Source organism: Sciurus vulgaris (assembly GCF_902686455.1).
Source record: "Sciurus vulgaris genome assembly, chromosome: 11".
Lineage (NCBI taxonomy): Eukaryota > Metazoa > Chordata > Mammalia > Rodentia > Sciuridae > Sciurus > Sciurus vulgaris.
In genome coordinates, this window is record NC_136472.1 from 69012891 (window position 1) to 69033626 (window position 20736).

At 40.5% G+C, this 20736-nt stretch overlaps 1 protein-coding gene across 1 annotated transcript; it reads right to left on the reverse strand.

Moving 5' to 3' along the window:
• Positions 1-801: 801 nt before the first annotated feature.
• On the reverse strand, positions 802-19594 carry LOC306639875 (uncharacterized protein; the record flags this gene model as incomplete). The annotated part of the gene is made up of 3 exons (XM_079103565.1): positions 802-2334; positions 11366-11475; positions 18631-19594. The coding sequence occupies 3 exons, from the start codon at positions 19592-19594 to the stop codon at positions 1339-1341; spliced, it is 2070 nt and encodes a 689-aa protein (XP_078959691.1). The 3' UTR covers positions 802-1338.
• Positions 19595-20736: the final 1142 nt, after the last annotated feature.

Consider the following 20736-nt stretch of genomic DNA (forward strand, 5'->3'; position numbering starts at 1 on the left):
GGATCACAAGGCCATACCCAAGCTGTAGGATCTTTACTATCCTCTTTCATGGTGGTGTTATGCAATCATCAGTGTGACAAACTTCCCCTGCAGGACAGCTCAAAGTCCTTGGGATGTGTTGTATTCACCTATGTGCTCTCCTCACTTTCTGTGAACTCATTCTTCCCCTACCCTTGCTTCCTGGCCAGCCATATGAGCCACTGGCCCTATGCAGTCTCATGATCCCCCTTGCTCTTGACTCTAGACTGTAGTAACAAGTCCTGACATTATGTCACAGGCTCCTAGAAGTTCTCAGCTGCTTCTCTTCCTAAAGTGTCTCTCAAATAGCCTAGTGATTCCAGTGCTAATCATATCATTTCCCAAACAAGCCACTGTTTAGGAACTCCTCCCACACACTCCTGCTTCCACTTGACCAGTGGAAGTGACAACTTGACCAGGACAAGGAGCAAGAACTATTGGAATTAAAGCCATGAACTTGATTGACAGAAGAGTTCTCCAAAAACATTGGGGTTTGTAACAAACAGAAGTAAATACTTCCTCTAGAAAATGCAAGACTTTAGAAATACCTTACTGGTCTAATAGTCCTTTCACACAATGTAGAATTGAGCATGAAAATTCCTTTCTTTTTATGTCTTAATGCAATTCACTGGTCCCCATGGAACATCAATTTCCCCATTGATACAATGAGGGCACTAAAAATATTCCTGCCTGAATCAGATGGTTGACAAGAAAGCAAATGAAAACTCTCAGAACAACGTTGTCATCTTTCATTAACGTAGGCAAATGTAGTCTTTTCAAGCCCCATGCCCAGAAGAAAAACAATTATTTCTTCTCTGGAGTTTGTTTTGAAGAAGAAAATACAGGTATATCTTCTTTCCTGCAACTGAAATGATTGGAAATTCTGAAGAGGAAATCATCTTTTTGAGCCAAATTATCTAACTTTATTTCACTCTTGTGTCTATTGTCTTTTGTCATTCTTAAACCTTTAGCAAGTATTCTTTAGATGAACTATCCTTGTTTTAGAATGCAGCAGACTATCAGTGGAAACAATTTGCTGGATGGCAAAATGGGAAGTAATAACTCAACCATGACTACTCCAGGGTCTTCATTATACAGTGAAAAATCAACAGAGTAATAATATAAAAAATGAGGAATGGAGATATACGGTCCTGTCTTCCCTTTCCACATGAAGATTCCCCCCACCAGGTTCATCTTTAAAGGATCTGAGTTGCATTTTTGTTAAAGAAGACTTTTTTCTTAATACTGTCTTCAAAAAGGTTGCTATTAAAATCAGAATTGGAGAATTTTTTAATAGAAAAGAAACATGATCACTGACTCCTAGGGATCTGAAGTATGTGTGGTCACATGGAAGAGACGAAGGATGCGCTGACGGATCTGCTTTGTCTTCACTCCATACACAATGGGGTTGAGCACCGGGGGAACCAGCAGGTAGATGTTGGCCATGATGACTGGCAGGAGAGAGTCACGCCGCTTGCTAAAACGATGCACCATGGACAATCCGATGAAGGGCACATAGAATATGAAAACAGCACACACGTGAGAGACACACGTGCTAAATGCCTTTGCCTGGGCCTCACGCGTCAAGCCCAACACAGTCTTAAGGATAAGCAGATATGAGAACGAGATGAGAAGCGAATCCAGGCCAATGGCAGAAATGATGACAATGAGGCCATAGATGACATTGACACTGATATCAGCACAGGCCAGCTTCATGACATCCTGGTGTAGGCAGTAGGAATGGGAAAGGATATTGGAGCGGCAGAAGGGCAGCCGTTTGATGAAGACAGGCAGGGGTGCCATTAGTGCAGCACCCCGTACGACGGCAGCCATGCCAATCTTGGCAACGCGAGGCAACGTAAGCACGGTGGCATGGCGTAGTGGGTGGCAGATGGCCACATAGCGGTCAAAGGCCATGGCCAGCAGCACTGTGGACTCCATGCCAGATAAGGAGTGGATGGCAAACATCTGTACCAGACAAGCATCAAACTGGATGGTAGTAGAATTGAACCAGAAGATGTCCATCATTTTGGGCATAGATGAGGTGGAGATGAGGATGTCAAGGCCAGAAAGCATGCAAAGAAAGATATACATGGGCTCATGTAGGCTGTGCTCAGTCCGCACGATGTAGATGATCGTCAAGTTACCTAGCACGGCAATAAGGTAGAGGGAGCACAATGGAAAGGCCAACCAGAACTGAGCCTCTTCCAAGCCCGGGAGGCCTATTAGGATGAAATATGTGGCACTAGATTCATTGCCATTGGGGCCCACCATAGTGAAGAAACTGAGCAGTGACCAGTGCCAGGCAGGTAGAGGCTGGAATGCAAAGATAAACCATTGTCAGATCTTCCAGAATCCGAAAGCCACACCTCCCTTAATCCTGATGTCCTATTATAACACAAATTCTGATTCCATTGCCTAACCAAACTCTAAACTATCAATCTTATTCTAAACTCAATCTAACCATAAGAAAAGTATCATACACAAAGTCACCCAGTCCTACTTACTAACCCTCCCCTTGTGTAGCCAACCTAAAAACAAGTAAAATACCAGGACAAAATTCTAATCAAATTTTAAGTTATTTAGTTCTAAAAGAAAGGCTACTGTGTATACATTGGTCTCATATGATTTTTAAAAATGCTACCAGTTGCTCTATCCTATTTGGCAATTATGCTTTTCTATGCTTAATACTGACTACAATTCTAACCATATCATTAGATTAACAAATTCCAGACCCAATGTAGCAATATTAGTAGTAACAAAGAATAACGTTGAAATTTAACCTCATCACCAATCTAATGACCTCCCACATTCCATCCTTAACCCCTCTAACATTAACCCAATACTTAATCATAACTATTTCAGTTTTTTTTATATGTTTAGTTGTAGATGAACACAATGGCTTTATTTTATTTATTTATTTTTTTATGTGGTACTGAGGATTAAACCCCCACACGTTAGACAAGTGCTCTACCACTGAGCTACAACCCAAACCCAACTATTTCACTTTTAATCTAAAATTAATAACATCTATTTTATTATGATAAATCCTACTGCAATAAATACCCCAAATAACTTTACTCTGAACTCTAACTGTACATTTCAACTTTGCCCAAATGTTCAAAGTTTTAAACTCATCCAGACTACTCAGATTATCTACAGTGGATAGCACTGGTATTTTATCAGATCCCATTTACAAAGCCAAAGCACCATCTCCAATATGCAGCAGATGTTAAATGCTAAGGGATCACACCTCCCCCTTTATCCAGAGACTTGTCCTTGATCAAATGGGAGGCATTTCCAGCAGGAGATTCCACCCTATCTAGAAGCCAGTGACTGCCTGACTCAAGAGTACAAAAGGTCAGCCTCCTTGCCTCTGGGTGGCAAAGGTAGTGATATTGGTAATTTGGAATTGCCAAACAGAAACCACAAATGCTCCCTTTAAGTGAAAAGGTAAAAATTTACTGTAGTTATATATGTGTCCAAAAAGACATAGCATATGTAAAGGTCAGTTTCAGGTATTCATTAGAGGTCTTGGAATATATTCCCCACAGATAAAAGGGGACTACTGTATGTCATTCGAGCAAAAATCCCTCATCTGTTTCCAGGAGACTCACTCAGCCTTAGATAGTGGAATTAACAAAATTAGAACACTAGTCCCAAGATGATGGTCTTAGATAACCAATCATATAGTAGAGTTCAGACTGAATCTGAACTGAACCTGGCTATTGTATATAAAGAAACAGACATAGAGATAGAGAGAGAGATAGAGGCAGACATAGAGAAAGAGAAAGAGATATGGAGATACAGATAGATTTTTTGCTGAGGAAGGAAATGTCAGATACTTGGGTTCTCTCAGATAGCATCTCTGTTAAAAAGAGTTAACCAACTCCCTCCCTCCCTCCCTTCTTTTAAGAGCAAATAAATATTCACGTATACTTACTACTTACTAGATTATTTAGACTAGGTCCATTGTATTTTTCTAATTTATTTATAAACACACTGGATGGATGGATGGATAGATAGATAGATAGATAGATAGATAGATAGATAGATAGACAGACAGACAGACAGAATGTTATCCCACAGGAAATTGGCTCCAAGAACCCCACAGACACTAATACCCATGGGTGCTCAAGTCCCTTATATAAAGTAACCTAATATTTGCGTATAACCTATGCATATCCTGCCATATACTTTCAGTAATCTCTAGATTACTTAGAGTACTTAATACAATGTAGACACTTTGTAAAGAGTTGTTAAAGAATACAGCACAACTAGTACACCAACACCCAAAATAATTTGTGCATCATTTCCCATGGAAACAGGCTGAAGCTCTCTCCAGCTGAGACCACACTTTGCTTAGCTTTCTTCCCCTGCTTCCCTCATGCTTCTCACATCATCATTCCCTCAATACAATTATTCATAGTTGCTCTTTCCATGATTTCACTCACTCCTGGTCAACTGAGATACTAAAAATATCAAATGGAAAATTTCAGAAATAAGCTGTTCACAAGCTTTACATTGTATGCCATGCTGAATACGACGATGAAATGTGCCTTCGCACTCTGGTACCTAGAACATGGATCATCCCTTTACCTGGTGCATCCACACTAATAATGTTCCTCACTTACATTAGTCACTTAGTAGCCTCCATGGTTATCAGATCTACTGCCTCTACTGCCATGGTGTCACAGTGCTTGTGCTGAAGAAACTCTTATTTTACTTAATGGCCCCAAAGACCAGTATTTTTTATTATTTTTTATCCATGGTTGGTCAAGTTCCCAGATGTAGAACTCATGATACAGAAGGCCAGTTGTGTGTGTGCCTATGATACATATGGTCAGAGCCTTAGGATTTGACCCTTAAGAGTTGGGGAAGGGACTTCATGCATAAGTCATCAGAAAGCATTTCAGCATAAGGCATAGCCCAGGACAGCCTCAAAAGAGCTTAGACATTCCCTGGCTCTAGATGTCCCTGAGTTGTGTTCCACCATTGAGCTGTCATCAGGAGGTTCCCTTGAATGGAAGGGTCAGTGGGAGAACACTGGGAGTATGAATTTCAGAACGAAGGATAACAAAGTTTGTTTCAATCTTCTGGAAGAAGTCTGAAGACAGGAACCATATTTAACCTAGAATTTAGGTAAAGAAGTCAAAGGCAACAAGGCTCAGCAATTTCCTTCTTAAACTTTCCCTTCGTGTCTTCTGTTCCTCACTTTTCTCTGATCACTAGTTCCTGGTCTCCTTTATGAATCTTTACCCTCCTCTGCTTGATTATAAAAATACCACTAAATGATAATGCTCTTCAAAATTTTATCTTAGGTACTTCTCTTATTCTGTACTATCTTCCTAGACCATCTTGCCCCTCCAGAATATCCATTTTTCTATGTATAAACTCTCGATTCCCAAATCTATTTAGTGTGTGCTGAATTCTCTTTTGTAGTTCAAATTCATAATTCCAAAGTTTTAAAGTGTCGACCTGTCTGTGTCTCAATCATATCAACCCTTTCTGTCCAAAAAATTACCTCTTCTACGGCTGTTCAGAGAATGAGCTTTGAAGTCAATCCTGCATTCCAATCCCAGGCATGACCTGTGTCATCTCAAATAAATCATTTAACCTTTCTAAGTCTCAGTTTCCTCATCTTTAAAATGATAACAGTCCCTGCTTCATGGGGTCGATGTGCGGATTAAATGAGATGATGAGTATAAAGCATTTAACATAATACATCACAGAAGCAGCATAAAAAAGCACAAGTGTTGTCCACCATTTTCCTCTTGTATTTCTTTCTCCTATGTGTGACCTCACCAGGCACACAGGCTACACACTGTGATCTTGATTTCCCTACCTCTAGTGTAAACTTCCTCATCAGCACAATCTCAGTAATCTAACCAGATGAAGTCAGGGCACTGCCAATATTTTTTAAATGCCCTTGAAAATTCCAAATGGATTCTACAATAAAGACTAAACTTCTTAGGATGTGGCCAAAGGACTGCCTTTCTGGCCTTAGGCTTCTCACCATGCCTGGCCCCTGTGCTCCAGCCACATTGGAATACATGCTGCTTCATAAATGTAAAACTGATTCTCGTGCCTGGGTCTTTTTGCCTATTTTATTTCTCACCCCTTGATCAAGAGAAATGGTTCCTCCCAGACCTCCCTCCAACTTCGCACACTCATTTTTTTATGTACTGGCTTACTTTCTCTCTCCTATGTTACTTTTCCTAAGCTTCTTTCCCCGGGGTGTAATTAAATGTTTCCTGCTCTGTGCTCCCAAAGAACTTTACTTAGCTCTCTTTTTATGCATTTACCCTCCTAATAATAAGAAATCCAATTATTAATATATTTATTTTTCCCTGAATTTTGAACTGCTGAATGCCAAACAAGCATCCTCCTATATTTATTAGTGTTAAGTTAGTGTTTGTTGATTACGAAAATAAATTTTATCAACAACAGAATCCCCCAATGAGCATCTGAAGATCGGTTTGCCAAATGTATGAATATTAGAGACTTTCAAGAGGGAGGAAAGAATGTTTACCAGGTCAGTGCAGGGTGGTCTTAAGTTCAGAACAAGAATCTTTAGTGTCAAACAGAAGAGCCCTTTCTTACCCAGGGAGCCAGAGGGCATGAGAGGACACACAGAAAATAGAGCGACTGCAATGTCTTGACTCTAATAAATACAAGTGGATAAGCAGCACAGTTTGTGCCCGATAGCAGAACCTAGGATCCCTCACCTGAATATATTAGCAAGAAGGTTCTGGTGGCTCCAGAGGGGCAAGTATCCATGACATCTACCAATTTCACATGAACAGACACGGTAGAGCAGACAGATCCCCATAATAAAAATTAGCTGCATTAAAAACATATTGGTTGCCAGGTGTAGTGGCTCATGCATATAATTCAGGTTACTTGGGAGGCTGAGGCAGGAGGATCACAAGTTTGAGGCCAGTCTTATAAACTTAACAAGACTCAGTCTCAACATAAAAAATAATGAGGACTAGGGTAGAGTTCAATGGGAGAGTGTCCCTGGGTTCAACACCCCACCCCCATTAGAGGGTAGAAGAGGGTAGAATGATAATGATATAGTAAGCAGAATCTTGGGGCTAGGAATCTTGTCTGTAAAGACTGCAGAGACTAATAATAACCTCATAGTGCTGCTATGAAATTATATGATAAGGCATGTCAAAGTGTTCTGTAAAAATATCACAGTGTACATAACACTTTTTTCCATTAAAAAAATGGGACACAAAATCTATGAAAATGTATGAAGGTTTCAAAAATTTTTCATTTTTCCCAATTTGTTATCTTAATTACCACTTGATCTCTAGCACACTCATTCTATCACTGATAGATACACATACTGATAACATTCACCTTCTCACAATGGCAATACTGGGCACTGATACAGAGATGGCAGAAATCAAAAGTGGAAAGAGTCAAGTGACCTTGAAGGGATGTGCTTAGGCAGCACAAAATGGGCAGCTATTGCTGGAGATGAGATACCAATCTGGATCTCAGAAGACTGGCAGGAGAAAAAGAAGGAACAGAGAGGTTGCCAGCCAGAAAGCCCGAGTATTGCTCTTCTGACTGCCAGCCCTGAAGCATCCCAGTCTCACACAGTCTCCCCAAGAGGTAGCAGAGGGAAAAGAGAACTCCCAGGTAACCTTCCAGCCTGAGCATCTGTTAGTAATTAAAACCATTTGCAGGCACTCAAAAGATGGTTTGAGGGTTAGGGAGACAGCTCAGCTGGTGGAGTGCTTGCTTCACAAGCACAAGGCCCTGAGTTTGATCCCCAGCACCGCAAAAAAAAAAAAAAAAAAAAGATGGTTTGAGCTCAGAAGGAGGTTGGAACTAAATTACTCTCTTATGGAAATAAAACAAAATTAAGGAAAAATAAACAAAGAAAGCATTTTTTTTTTCCTTTTTCTTTCTTTCTATTTTTAGAAAGCCCACACACTGCCCTAATCCCCAAGGAATATCTCTGTACTTGAAGTTTTCTCTAAAAAGGTCAAACTATCTTAGCAAGTCCCAGAAAAGTTTCTTGGAGAATCATGAAGAATGGGGAACAAGGGAGTCCCCAGCTATTCAGAGTGGAAATTCACTTTAGGCCCTCAATCCTCTTTCTTCCTTCCTTCCCCTTGGCCTTCAGGACTCCACCAACTAGGGCCAGCTCAGCACCCATCCCCTGTCCAACTCCTCCCCATAGATCCATGGAAACTCATACAGTGAGGAAGATGAAGCTCTTCACCCTCTCTTCTGACCCAAGAGAACAATGAAGTCACCCACAACACTGATTTTGCTGTTTCTATAATGCCAGATATCATCAAATGCCTAAAAAAAATGCCAGACACTATACAATACCTACTGTATAAATATTATCTCTATCCCAAGAACAACTCTGCATGAGAGAAGTTTTGTGTGTCCTCTCTACATTATAGATTAAAAAAAAAAAAAAAAAAAAAAAAAAAAAAAAACTGAGATCCCAAGGAGTTAAACAGCATTCTCAGGTTCAGCAGTTGATTAGTAAAGTAGAAACCTGACCTAGACCAACTCCAAGACCTGTACACTTCCCTGTTCTAGGCTGCCTTTAACTATATACCTCTGGAAGCTAACAAAATCTTCCCAGGAGGTAAAGTAAAGGAATGGCTTAGTAAGTGTGATGCCTGCCCCAGGAATCTCAGGGGGAACCAAGAGAGAAGAAACAGGACTCTCCTGGTGGGGACTTGAGGCACCCTCCTCCTCTTCCAGGCCCAACTCCTATGACATAGGCAGGAACCACCATGAAGATTAAAAACTTCGTTCTCTACCAAGTATCTCCTTCTTATCTAATTAAAACTCCTCATCAATCTATCAAGCAGGTATTATTAGTCCCACTTGGCAGGTAAAACATTGAAGGTTAGAGCACTGAGTGGCAAATCCACGTTTTCCAAAATGCCAGGCTACTGCCCTGCTCAGATCCAAGTTTCCTTAAGAATAAATAGATGATTTGTAAGGGCTATTCCATTATTCTCCAACAAATGCAAAATTGAGAATCCTGAGTCCAGGTGCCTCTCTAGAACTCAAGACACCCCACTAGTTCCCCCCACTTACATTCAGTGTAAAAGGAAAACAACAAGGAACGGGAAAGGGGATTCATGGTGTCTGTCATTACCTGAACCCATAATGTCCCATTCCTAGAGCAACAAAGTGGGAACTCTGGTGCTACTTTCAGATTATGTGGGAATATTTAGAAGAACGTGTTCTTGGAGGGAATCTTAGACATAGCTGGGAACCTCTGGTTCCTACTGCCAGGCCCAGAGAAGGCAAAAAGAGCTCAGGGGCAATGATGTGGTTGTCAAAGACTGCAGGGTCTTGTCATGATTATTGAAGGAGAACTTATCCTAACTCTTCATGAGCGCAGTCTTGCCAAATCACATCCACCCAAATTATCTGCATCCAGTGTGACCCATACTTGATTGGATTTGATTGAGGAGATGAACCCTTAAAGGATATTGGCCATTCTTTTTTAAATTTCCAAGAAAGAGTGCAATTGATAACTACGAAAAAGTTGAGTGAAGCTTCTACCCTATCTTACTCCCTCAAGTCAACTGGTCCCCTAGGGTTACCCCAAGGAGGAACTCCTAGAGCTCAGGTGCCTTACACTTCACCTCCAAAGTAGGGTCAGGCTTGCAAAGCTTGACCTAGTTATCAGTGCCCCGTGGAGTTATCTGGCTTGTGCCTACCTGAAGACAAATGTGGGGCAGCAGAAATGCCTGATTTGTGATTTTGGTCAGTACACTTATTGTTTTCAGCAATTTTTGATTGCTGACTACTGTGTGCCAGATGATGCACTAAGCACTGTAGACACTGAGGTACAGAAGAAACAAGGCACAGCCCCAGCCCTTTAGGTGTGGGGAGATATTAAGACAAACATGCAGTTATCATAACACATTTTGATAAGTGCTAGGACAAGGGTAAGCACCAGGATCTTAGAAGCAAAGACAATGGTGGCTCACCAAGTGCTTTAGGCTCAGAGGGTTCCCTGAAGAGGGGACACTGAACCATGGCTTACAGGACCAGTTGCAGTTAACCAGAGAGTTGGAGTCGGGGAGGATAGAGACAGTAGGATTCAGTTAACAAAAGCATACTGAGTGTCAAAACCGGAGATCAAACAGCTTACACAACAGATGAGATCACTGCTCTCATGCAGCTCACATACCAGGAAAACGACAACTAAAAGTAAATATAGAAACAGGCAAGAAAGTTTCAGATAAAGACAAGTGCATTAAGGACCTGACGGAGAGATGGATAGAGAAAGAAGGAGTCAAGACACATCAGAGAAAGCCTCTCTGAAGAGGTGGTGAAGACCGAGAGTTCTGTGATGAACTCTGAGGTCTAGGAAAAGCATTTTCCAGGCAAGGGATACAACAGAAGAAAATGGTTTTAAGGTCAGAATGTCTTGGGGACTCATGGAACGGAGAGAAGCTGAAGTTGGCCAGAACACCAAAAGTACTGGAGAGTTTAAGATGAGTCAGAGGAGGGCAGAGGCCAGGTGGTGTCACAGTGATTTGCAGGACATGGTAAGGAGCTTAATTATGAGTGACTTGGAGAAATTTAAGCAATAGACTTGATCTAATTTGTTTTTGAAAGTACCCTTTGGCAAAGGCAAAGACCCAATGCAAAAGAAAACTGACTTTGTTTGGAAAGCTGCAAGACTTTAGTGTGGTTGGGGTCAAGAGTGCAAAGCAGGGAAGGCTGCAATGTGAACAATAAGCCACTTCTTAAATGGGCTGAAGAAAGAACCTCGATCCCAGACACAGACTCAGGCAGCCTTGGAGCTCCAGGAAGATTACTAAATCCCAGTTTCAGTCACAGCCTGACTCCTGATGCAAACTGTAGAAAGAGTCCTGATCCTACTCAGAGTTCCCCACATGCCCCTAGCTGTAGCCTGATCCCCAGTCACAGACTGAGCTTCACCCTGACAATCAGGGTCGGCCCTGTCCACACATCAAAACACAATGTAGCCCCTATCCAACCCCAATCTAACCCCATCCCAATCTGCCCTCTGCCCCCACTGACATTCATTTATATACTCTGCCGGCCTCTGGACCAGTGTGCCAGAAAACTGATGATTCAAAAAATGGTTGAAAACTATCATTAGGCAAATGTATCACCTGCCCACCTCCCTTTATCACACAAAAAGAAATTACTAAGACTGACTGTCCTCGGAGTGGGTGGCTTTCCCCACATCCCCCAGCCCCACCCCGGTCCATATAGTTCTTCAGCCTGGCTTCTCAGTCTCTCAGCAGGTCTAATGGGAGATCTCTAGCCACAAGTAACCCACACGCCCTGACACATCCTGGTTTCTACTCACCTCAGCTGTCCCGAAAGATGGAATGTGTGCCTTTTTTCCCCTGGAACTCTTTCTGAAGAAGTCCAGGAAGCTGCACTGAAGCCCGGCCCTCTCCCTGTCTCCACCTCCTCCTGGGGACCTCTCTTACAGGGGTTATTTATTCTTTATCTTCCCTCCTTCCTCCTTCTGCTCCTGCTTGCTGAGAGTGCAAGGTTATGTCCAGAGGGTCCATCAGCATATATGCCTCACTAGCCAACTGTGGTGTGAGTTTCACTCTGAGCTTCTATATCCTAGGAGCATGTGCTTCGGGGTATGGAGAAGGAGGGGCAATGGGTAGAATGGGTCTCTAGAGTCCTCCCCAAATGGGCCTTTGCCAACTGGGTTACTTATGTCAGCTCCTAATATGCAATGAAAGCAAGAAAAGGTTAGAAGAGACTCATTTTTGTGCCCATGATCTTCATGAGAGTCCTTCTACCAGTTTCTTCATAAGCTTATAAAAACTCAGCCAGAAGAAAGGCAAAATTAATTTGCAGGGAAATCCCACAATTGACAGCCCATTTCCACCCTGAAGCTTTCTTTATCCTCTTCCTCCTTTCCTTTTGAGGCCCCTGGAACCCAGTAGGCCCATCCTCCCTTCCCCAAAGCCCCAGCAGCTACTTTGTCTCCCAGGTTCTGGCTCCTGTGTCTAATTCATAGCAGGGATCCCCAGGGACAATGCCTCTGTCTTCCGCTCCCTGGCCTTGTTCTACTGAACTACTGGCTGAGGAAGGAGGATGTGGTTTCTTTAACCCTCTCCTACCTGCAATACCAACCATGTAAGACCATTGCCATCTGGTGTCTCTCTTAAAGGCAAAAGTAGTAACAGCATTTTAGAAAGTTAGAGAATAATTTGAATATGAAACCAAACACCTTAAATTTTGAAGTAAGTTAAGACTATAAATAAAGCAACATGATTTTTACTTGGTTTCTCTTTATTTTTCAATGATCAGTATCATAGTTATACATTATAATTCACAACACAGCTCATGGTAACTCAAATTATGTCAAAACAGATCATGTGAAACCAGACCATTCTATCTCAGACCACATCAAATTTCCACACAAAGGCTCCCCAGTGTCTGCAGAACTTGTAGCCTGACACTCCCTGTCATCACCCTAGAATCATCTCTGCTGCCTCCACTAACCACCGTCCAGGCTTAGATGGTGCAAAGACTTAAAAAAAAAAAAAATACCCTAGGGACTTCTACTTCTATCCAAGATGAAGTAACAGGAATTACATCCACCTGAAGGAATAAAAAGTGGAGAATATACGTTAAAAGATGATTTGCAAGACATTAGACATTAGGCAGCAAAGGACAGTGGGACATGAGACAAGGTAATCAAATGAGGTAACCTCTACAGTTTGTCTGTTTATGGCCTTAAGAGAGTTTCCATGGTGCATCAGGAAAGGAGACCCATGCAGTCTAGAGGGTTGCCAGAGAACAGGAGATGGAGTGAGGGTTGAAGACCTAGCCAGTTAGAATTTGAAGGTAAAGTATCAGAGATGAGAGAGCTATATAGAGAACACAAGACATAAGCAGAGGCTCTTCCTTGAGAACTTACCTGAGTAATAATCAGCTCATCAGGTGAGTAAGTTAAAAAAGCTAGGGAAAGAATCACATAAAAAGATGAGAGGTAACATTGTCCAGTGCTCAGGGATAATGACTTCCCACCAGTCACACTGGAAAAACCTCAAGATTCACAGGGCATCCTTCAGTACTGAGAATATAGAAGGATCATGCCTCAGTCGTAACCAAGTTCCACCTAACAAATCTTCAAAGTGAGACCCACAATAACCAAACTAGTTCCAAGCTACTAAAAAGCCTCCTGGATAAAAAGCACAAGAATATCTATAGGAATAGTAAAATATTTAGTAAAGATGTAAATTTTACAGTGTCTGTAAATAGATCAGATTATTAGGCATGCAAAAAAATGACACATAATGAAGATAGTAATTACCCATCCAAACCTATCAAGAATTAAAACAAAAGAATAAAAAGTCAACAAATAAATGACTTAACATTACATCTCATTCTAGAAAAAGAAAAACAGATCAGTACTGAAAGTAGTAGAAGACAGGAAATAATTAAAACCAGAGCTGAAATCAATGAAATTTGATACAAAATAAAAAATTAAAGAAATCGACAAAACAAAAAGTTGGTTCTTTGAAAAAGTAAACAAAATTGATAAACCCTTAGCCACATTAATAAAGAGAAGGAGAGTGAAAACTCAAATTACTAAAATTCATGATGAAAAAGGAAATATCACAACAGACACTATTGAAATTCAAACATAATTAGAAGCTATTCTGAAAAATCTGTAGTCCAACAAAACAGAAAGTCTTGAAGACATTGACAAATTTCTACAGAAATATGATCCTCCCAAATTGAATCATAAGGACATACACAATTTTTTTTAATTTTATTTTTATTGTATATGTTAAAGCATTAAAATTGTACATATTAATGGGGTATTCTTATATCTCAAGGCATGTATACATTATGCAATGTTTAAATCAGGGTAAATATATCTTTCTCCTCAAAATCTAACATTTCTGCATCATGAAAACATTCAAAATCATTTCTTCTTGCTTTTTGAGATATAAAGTACATAATTGTTATCTATAGTCACCCTTTTTTATTGTAAACAAATGGGGTACAACTCGTTTCTCTGGTTGTACATGACGTAGAGGCGTACCATTTGTGTATTCACACATTTACATAGGGTAATGGTGTTTGATTCATTCTGTTATTTTTTCCTTCCCCCCTACCCCTCCCACCCCTTTTTTCCCTCTATACAATCCCTCCTTCCTCCATTCTGGCCTCCCTCCCACCCCCCATTATGTATCATCATCTGCTTATCAGCGAGAGCATTTGTCCTTTGTTTTTTTTTTTTGTTTTGTTTTGTTTTTTGAGATTGGCTTATCTCACTTAGCATGATATTCTCCAATTTCATCCATTTACCTGCAAATGCCATAATTTTATTATTCTTTATGGCTGAGTAATATTCCATTGTATATATATATACCACAGTTTCTTTATCCATTCATCCATTGAAGGGCATACACAATTTTTTTTATTCATTGTACACAAATGGGGTACAATTTTTTTTCATATCCATCATTGTACAGGATGTAGATTCACAACATTTGTGTAATCAAACATGTACATAGGAAAATGATGTCTGTCTCATTCTACCATCTTTTCTACCCCAGCCCCCACCCCCCCTCATTTCCCTCTACATAATCCAAAGTTCCTCTATTATTCTCTAACACCCCCCTCAAAAAACAGCACCCCTTCATGTTCAAAACACTAGAAAAAATAGGAATAGCAGGAACATACCTAAACATTATAAAGGCTATCTATGCTAAGCTCACAGCCAACATCATTTTAAATGGAAAAAACTGAAAGCATTCCCTCTAAAAACTGTAACAAGATAGGGATGTCCTCTTTCACCACTTCTATTGAACACTGGCCTTGAAATGCTAGCCAGAGGAATCAGACAGACCAAAGAAATTAAAGGAATACAAATAGGAAAAGAAGAACTCAAGTTATCACTATTCACTGATGACATGATTCTATATTTAGAGGATCCAAAAAACTCCACTAGAAAATTTCTAGAACTAATAAATGAATTCATCAAAGTAGCAGGATATAAAATCAACACACATAAATCTAATGTATATCTATTCATAAGTGTTGAATCCTCTGAACGAGAAATTAGGAAAACCACTCCATACACAATAGCCTCAAAAAAATAAAATAAAATACTTGGGAATCAGTCTAACAAAAGAGGTGAAAGACTTCTACAAAGAAAACTACAGAACACTAAAGAAAGAAATTAATGAAAACCTTAGAAGATGGAAAGACCTCCCATGTTCTTGAATAGGCAGAATTAATATTATCAAAATGGCCATTCTACCAAAGGCACTATATAGATTTAATGCAATTTCAATTAAAATCCCAATGACATTCCTCATAGAAACAGAGAAAGCAATCATGAACTTCATCTAGATGAACAAAAGAAAATAAGACCCAAAATAGCAAAAGCAATCCTTGGCAGAAAGAGTGATGCAGAAGGCATCATAATATCAGACTTTAAACTCTACTATAGAGCAATAGTAACAAAGCAGCTTGGTATTGGCACCAAAATAGACAGGTAGACCAATAGTACAGAACAGAAGACACAAAACAAATCCACATAAGTACCATTATCTCATACTAGACAAAGGTGCCAAAAATATACAATGGAGAAAAGATAACTTCTTCAACAAAGGGTGCTGAGAAGACTGGAAATCCATATGCAGTATAATGAAATTAAAAACCTATCTCTCACCCTGCACAAAACTCAACACAAAATGAATCAAGGACTTAGGAATTAGACCAGAGACCCTGCTCCAAATAGAAGACAAAGTAGGTCCAAACCTTCATCATGTTGGCTGAGGACCAGACTTCCTTAACAGTACTCCTAAAACACAAGAATTGAAAGCAAGAATCAACAAATGGGAGGAATTCAAACTAAAAAGCTTTTTCTCAGCTGAGGAAACAATCAATAATGTGAAAAGAGAGCCTACAGAGTGGGAGATAATCTTTCCCACACACGCTTCAGATAGAGCACTAATCTCCAAAATTTATAAAGAACTTAAAAAACTTTACACCAAAAATACAAAGAACCCAATCTATGAATGGGCTAAGGAAGGGCAGACACTTCACAGAAGAAGATATACATTCGATCAACAAATACATGAAAAGGTGTTCAACATCTCTAGTAATTAGAGAAATGCAAATCAAGAAAAGGCACACTCATACATTGCTGGTGGGGTTGTAAATTGATGAAGACACTCTGGAAAGCAGTGTGGAAATTCCTTAGATAACTTGGAATGGAACCACCACTTGATCCAGTTATCCCACTCCTCAGGTGGAATATTATTCAACCATAAAGAATAAAATTGTGGCATTTGTAGGTAATGGATGGAGTTGGAGAATATCATGCTAAGTAAAATAAGCCAAGCCCAAAAAACCAAAGGTGGAATGTTTTCTCTGATAAATGGATGATGATACATAATGGAGGAAAGGGTCAAGGGAAGAGTGGAGGCGTGTTGGATTGTGTAGAGGGAAGTATGGGGAGGGGAGGGGCTGGAGGAAGGAAAGAGAATGGACTGAGACAGACATTATTACCATATGTACATATATGATTACATGAATGGGGTGAATCTACAGCCTGTACAACCAAAAATGAAAATTTGTGCCCCATTTGTGTAATGAATCAAAATGCAAAAATAATAATAATAATAATTAGTAAATAAAAAGAATTAAAATAGATGTTAAAACTAGAAGACACAGGCATTAAAATGATAAATTTTATTAGTAAATAAAAAGAATTAAAACAGATGTTAAAACTAGAAGACACAGGCATTAAAATGATTTTTATGACTGTACAAAATAGGTTCAAAAAGTTAAGAACAGACATGAAATATATCTTAAACCCACCCAAAAACTAACCATCATCATTTTAGAGAACAACGTAAGACTCCCAGGTGTGGTGGTCCACAACTGCCATCCCAGCAGCTCAGGAGGCTGAGGCAGGGGGATCGCCAGTTCAAAACCAGCCTCCGGAATTTAGCAAAGTCCTAAGAATGTTAGTGAAATCCTGCCTCAAAATAAAAAATAAAAAGGGCTGGGGATGTGGCTCAGTGGTTAAGTGATTCTGGGTCCAATCCCTGATGCGAAAAAAAAAAAAAAAAAAAAAAAGAAAAGAAAAGCAAGACTAACATGATGCTGTCTATAAAAAAGGTACTCCAACATAAAGGCTCAAATAGATTAAAAGAAAACAAATTAAAAAAAGATAGATCATGGTTACACCAAGCACAAGACAGCTAAGGTGGCTTTATTAATAAAAGACAATGTAGACTTTAGAGTAAAGAATATACTCACAACCAAAAATGTGACATAATTACAAGAAGTAAACAAATTCAAAATTATAGCAAAGAAATTTTAATGCTTCTCTCAAGAATTGATAGAACATGCCTAATGACAAAAGACTGAATTTTTTCCTTAATATGATAAATCCTAAAGGAAGTTCACATTTACCTTTGTTGTGTCCTGGTCTTCCTGATCAATGCAATAAATCAAGAAAAAAACATATTTTTGTGATATATTTGTGTGTGTGTGTTACTAAGTGATTTCATATCAAAAATATATGCATAACACACATATACCCAAGAATAAACACTACACATGCTAAAAGGTACAGCCATCCCAACACTACACATTTCACACATTTGTGCACCATATTCTACATTTTACAAATATGAAGAAAAGACACCAGGCACTCAAAGACATTGCCCACTATACAGATTCACATACCAGCTTTCTCGCATAAATGCACAACACATTCCAACTGGCACAAAGCACATAAACACAGGAAATGCACAGAGACATTATTCATGAAACTTATATTCCAGGATACAGCTATCACACCAGGATAGAGCTGGTTTCTCCTCTCTCTTTCTCTCTCTCTCTCTCTCTCTCTCTCTCTCTCTCTCTCTCTCTCTCTCTCTCTCTCTCTCTCTCTCCCTCATGCATGCACATGTGCACACACACATACAAAGTACATATGTTCACATAAACCACACATTCATACAATGAGAATACATTGTGTCCTTATGAACATGGAACCACACAGATAAATATTTGTAGATTCCACATAAATACACACACATGCATAAAGAAATTTAAACTTTGTGTCAACTGCCTCCTCTCTTACTAAAATTTCCCTCCAATTACTGTCCCCCATTACCTTCGTTAACTCTTAATTATAACTATGTCACCACTTTGGGTTACAATTAAGAAATTTATAGCCAACACAGATTGACTTATGTGGCTATATCTTGGCAAGCAAAGTTAAAAACCATACATCAAGTCCAGAGTAAATCATGAGATACATAATTTACAGTCTTTCCAAGCCAAAACCATGTGTATTTTCTAGTTGGGAAAGAGGGGGAAGGCAAGGTCCTCATAACAGAGACTATAGCAGTCATTTTCTAGGACAGTTTGTCCAGACTGGGTCATAATTTTTTCTATATTGATTCAGCTCTAAAGACAGAAATATAAGGTCTATTTAGGTAACTGGAAGCAGAGATCCCAGGGGGTTGGTTACTCCACTCAACAAGACATCCTACAGATTATCATCCCCTCACCTTTGGTAGTATTCTGGACATTTGGTTGAGTATCTTTCTCATTTGCCACCTTGTGAGAACATATGGATGACCCTTGAACGGATCTCCTTGGTCTTGGCTCCATAGACAATGGGGTTGACTACGGGTGGTAGCAGTAGATAGATATTAGCCATAACTACATGAAGTAGAGAGGTGGGACCACCCAGCCTGTGAACCACTGAGAGCCCAATGAGGGGCACATAGAAGACCAGGACAGCACAGAGATGGGAGATACAGGTGTTGAAAGCCTTGAGTGCTGCCCCTCGAGAGGACAGCTCCAACACAGCCCGCAGGATGAGGATGTAAGAGAAGCCAATGAAGAGGGAGTCCACACCCATGACTGAAAGGATGATGAAGAGTCCATAAACCACATTGACTGTGGTGTCAGTACAGGACAGCTTCATAATGTCTTGGTGCAGACAGAAGGAGTGTGTGACAGTATGCGTTCTGCAGTACGACAACCGCTTCAGGATGAAGGGGAGTGGGAAGAAGAAAACAAACCCCCTGGTGAGGGCAGCTAGTCCAATCTTGACCACAGTAGGCCCTGTGAGCACAGATGCGTGTCGCAATGGGTGGCAGATAGCCACAAAGCGGTCAAAAGCCATGGCCAGCAGGACAGCTGACTCCATGGCTGACAGAGCATGGATAAGGAACATCTGGGCCAGGCAAACACTGAACTCAATCTCCTGGATGCCCATCAGGAAAAGCATGATCATCTTGGGCATGGTGACAGAGGAGAGGATAAGGTCAATGGTGGAAAGCATGGCCAGGAAGAGATACATAGGCTCATGAAGACGCCTCTCCATGCGAATGATGAGGATGATGGCCAGGTTGCCCACAGTGGCCAAGGCATACATAAAACACAGTGGGAAAGCCAGCCAAAAGTGTATAGCAGGCCCCACGCCAGGTATTCCCACCAGTAGGAAATAGGCTGGGTGGACCAGAGTTCCATTTGAAGCAGCCATGACAGGGAACAAGAGCCATGGCTTCTGCATCCCAAATTCAGGGTCTAGGAAATAAAAAAGGGAAAAATATCATTCAGTCATGGCTCAGAGAAGAGGAAGGACTGTACAAAAAAGGCATTGGAGCAGTGACAGTTGCAAACAGGACTGAGTATTTCTAGTAGTTCTAAACCCCTGACTTTCCCTGCTCTGATTCTCATTATACACACTTCTCTGAAAACCCCAAACCTTATCCTTACCCTCCAAGGTCCCAGCACTGCACGAGCAAATTCTAATCCTGTCCTATTAGTCTCAGTGTGTGAAAGTCCACTCACAAGGCATGTAAAACAATTTTTCATTTTCAAAACTGCTGTGTCTGATCAGGTCATTGCTCTTGGCCACTCCTCAAGAGGGTAAAAAGGTTTGCACTCTGACCCTGGCTCTTCTGGGGCATGTCAGTGTTAAGGTAGGTTTTAGGTCCAGACTCCGAGAGTTCAGTCTGTGATTATCTTTAAGACCCACTATAATCAAATTTAGGATAGGGAGTAGGGACTCAGTCTGGGACTGGATTTCAAGATGGGTTTATGTTTACCTCTGTATGGAATTTCTCAAACTTCCCTGATAGAATCATCAAAAGTAGCAGCAAACACCATTCCCCCCAGGACCTGCTCCAAGCTCAAAGAAACAGAATTTCCAGAGGAAAGGCCCAGTAATATGTTTGGGAAAACAGTAAGTTCCTTTCCCCTAGGTGATTTTTTTTTTTTATCAGAGAAATTGGGGAAAGTTATTCTCTCTGGAGAGTGGCAAGGTAGGGGTAAAAGGGAACTGTATTTCCAGCCCACTTGAGATCTCTCAACACCCATGTCAGTCAGTCCCAAATCGTGCTTGGCTGGGGTATGACATGGAAACTATGTACAGCCTAGACATGGAAAGAGAATCTGTCACTGCTGCTGCCTTTACCATTTGGAGGCCACAGGCACACCCCATCCTCCTCCCTCTCCTCCTGGTGATCTCACATCACTACAGGCTCTTTCTACACAGACCACTCTGTTCTAAGCCTCTGTCCTGAGATTTGGTCATATAACCTAATACCTGCTTGAAGTTTCTTCCTGGGTAGCCTAATTGGTCTCACGCTCATTTGCCCCTAGTAAGACCCCTTCCAAACCTGTGCCTTAGCTCTGGTCCTGAGTTCAGTG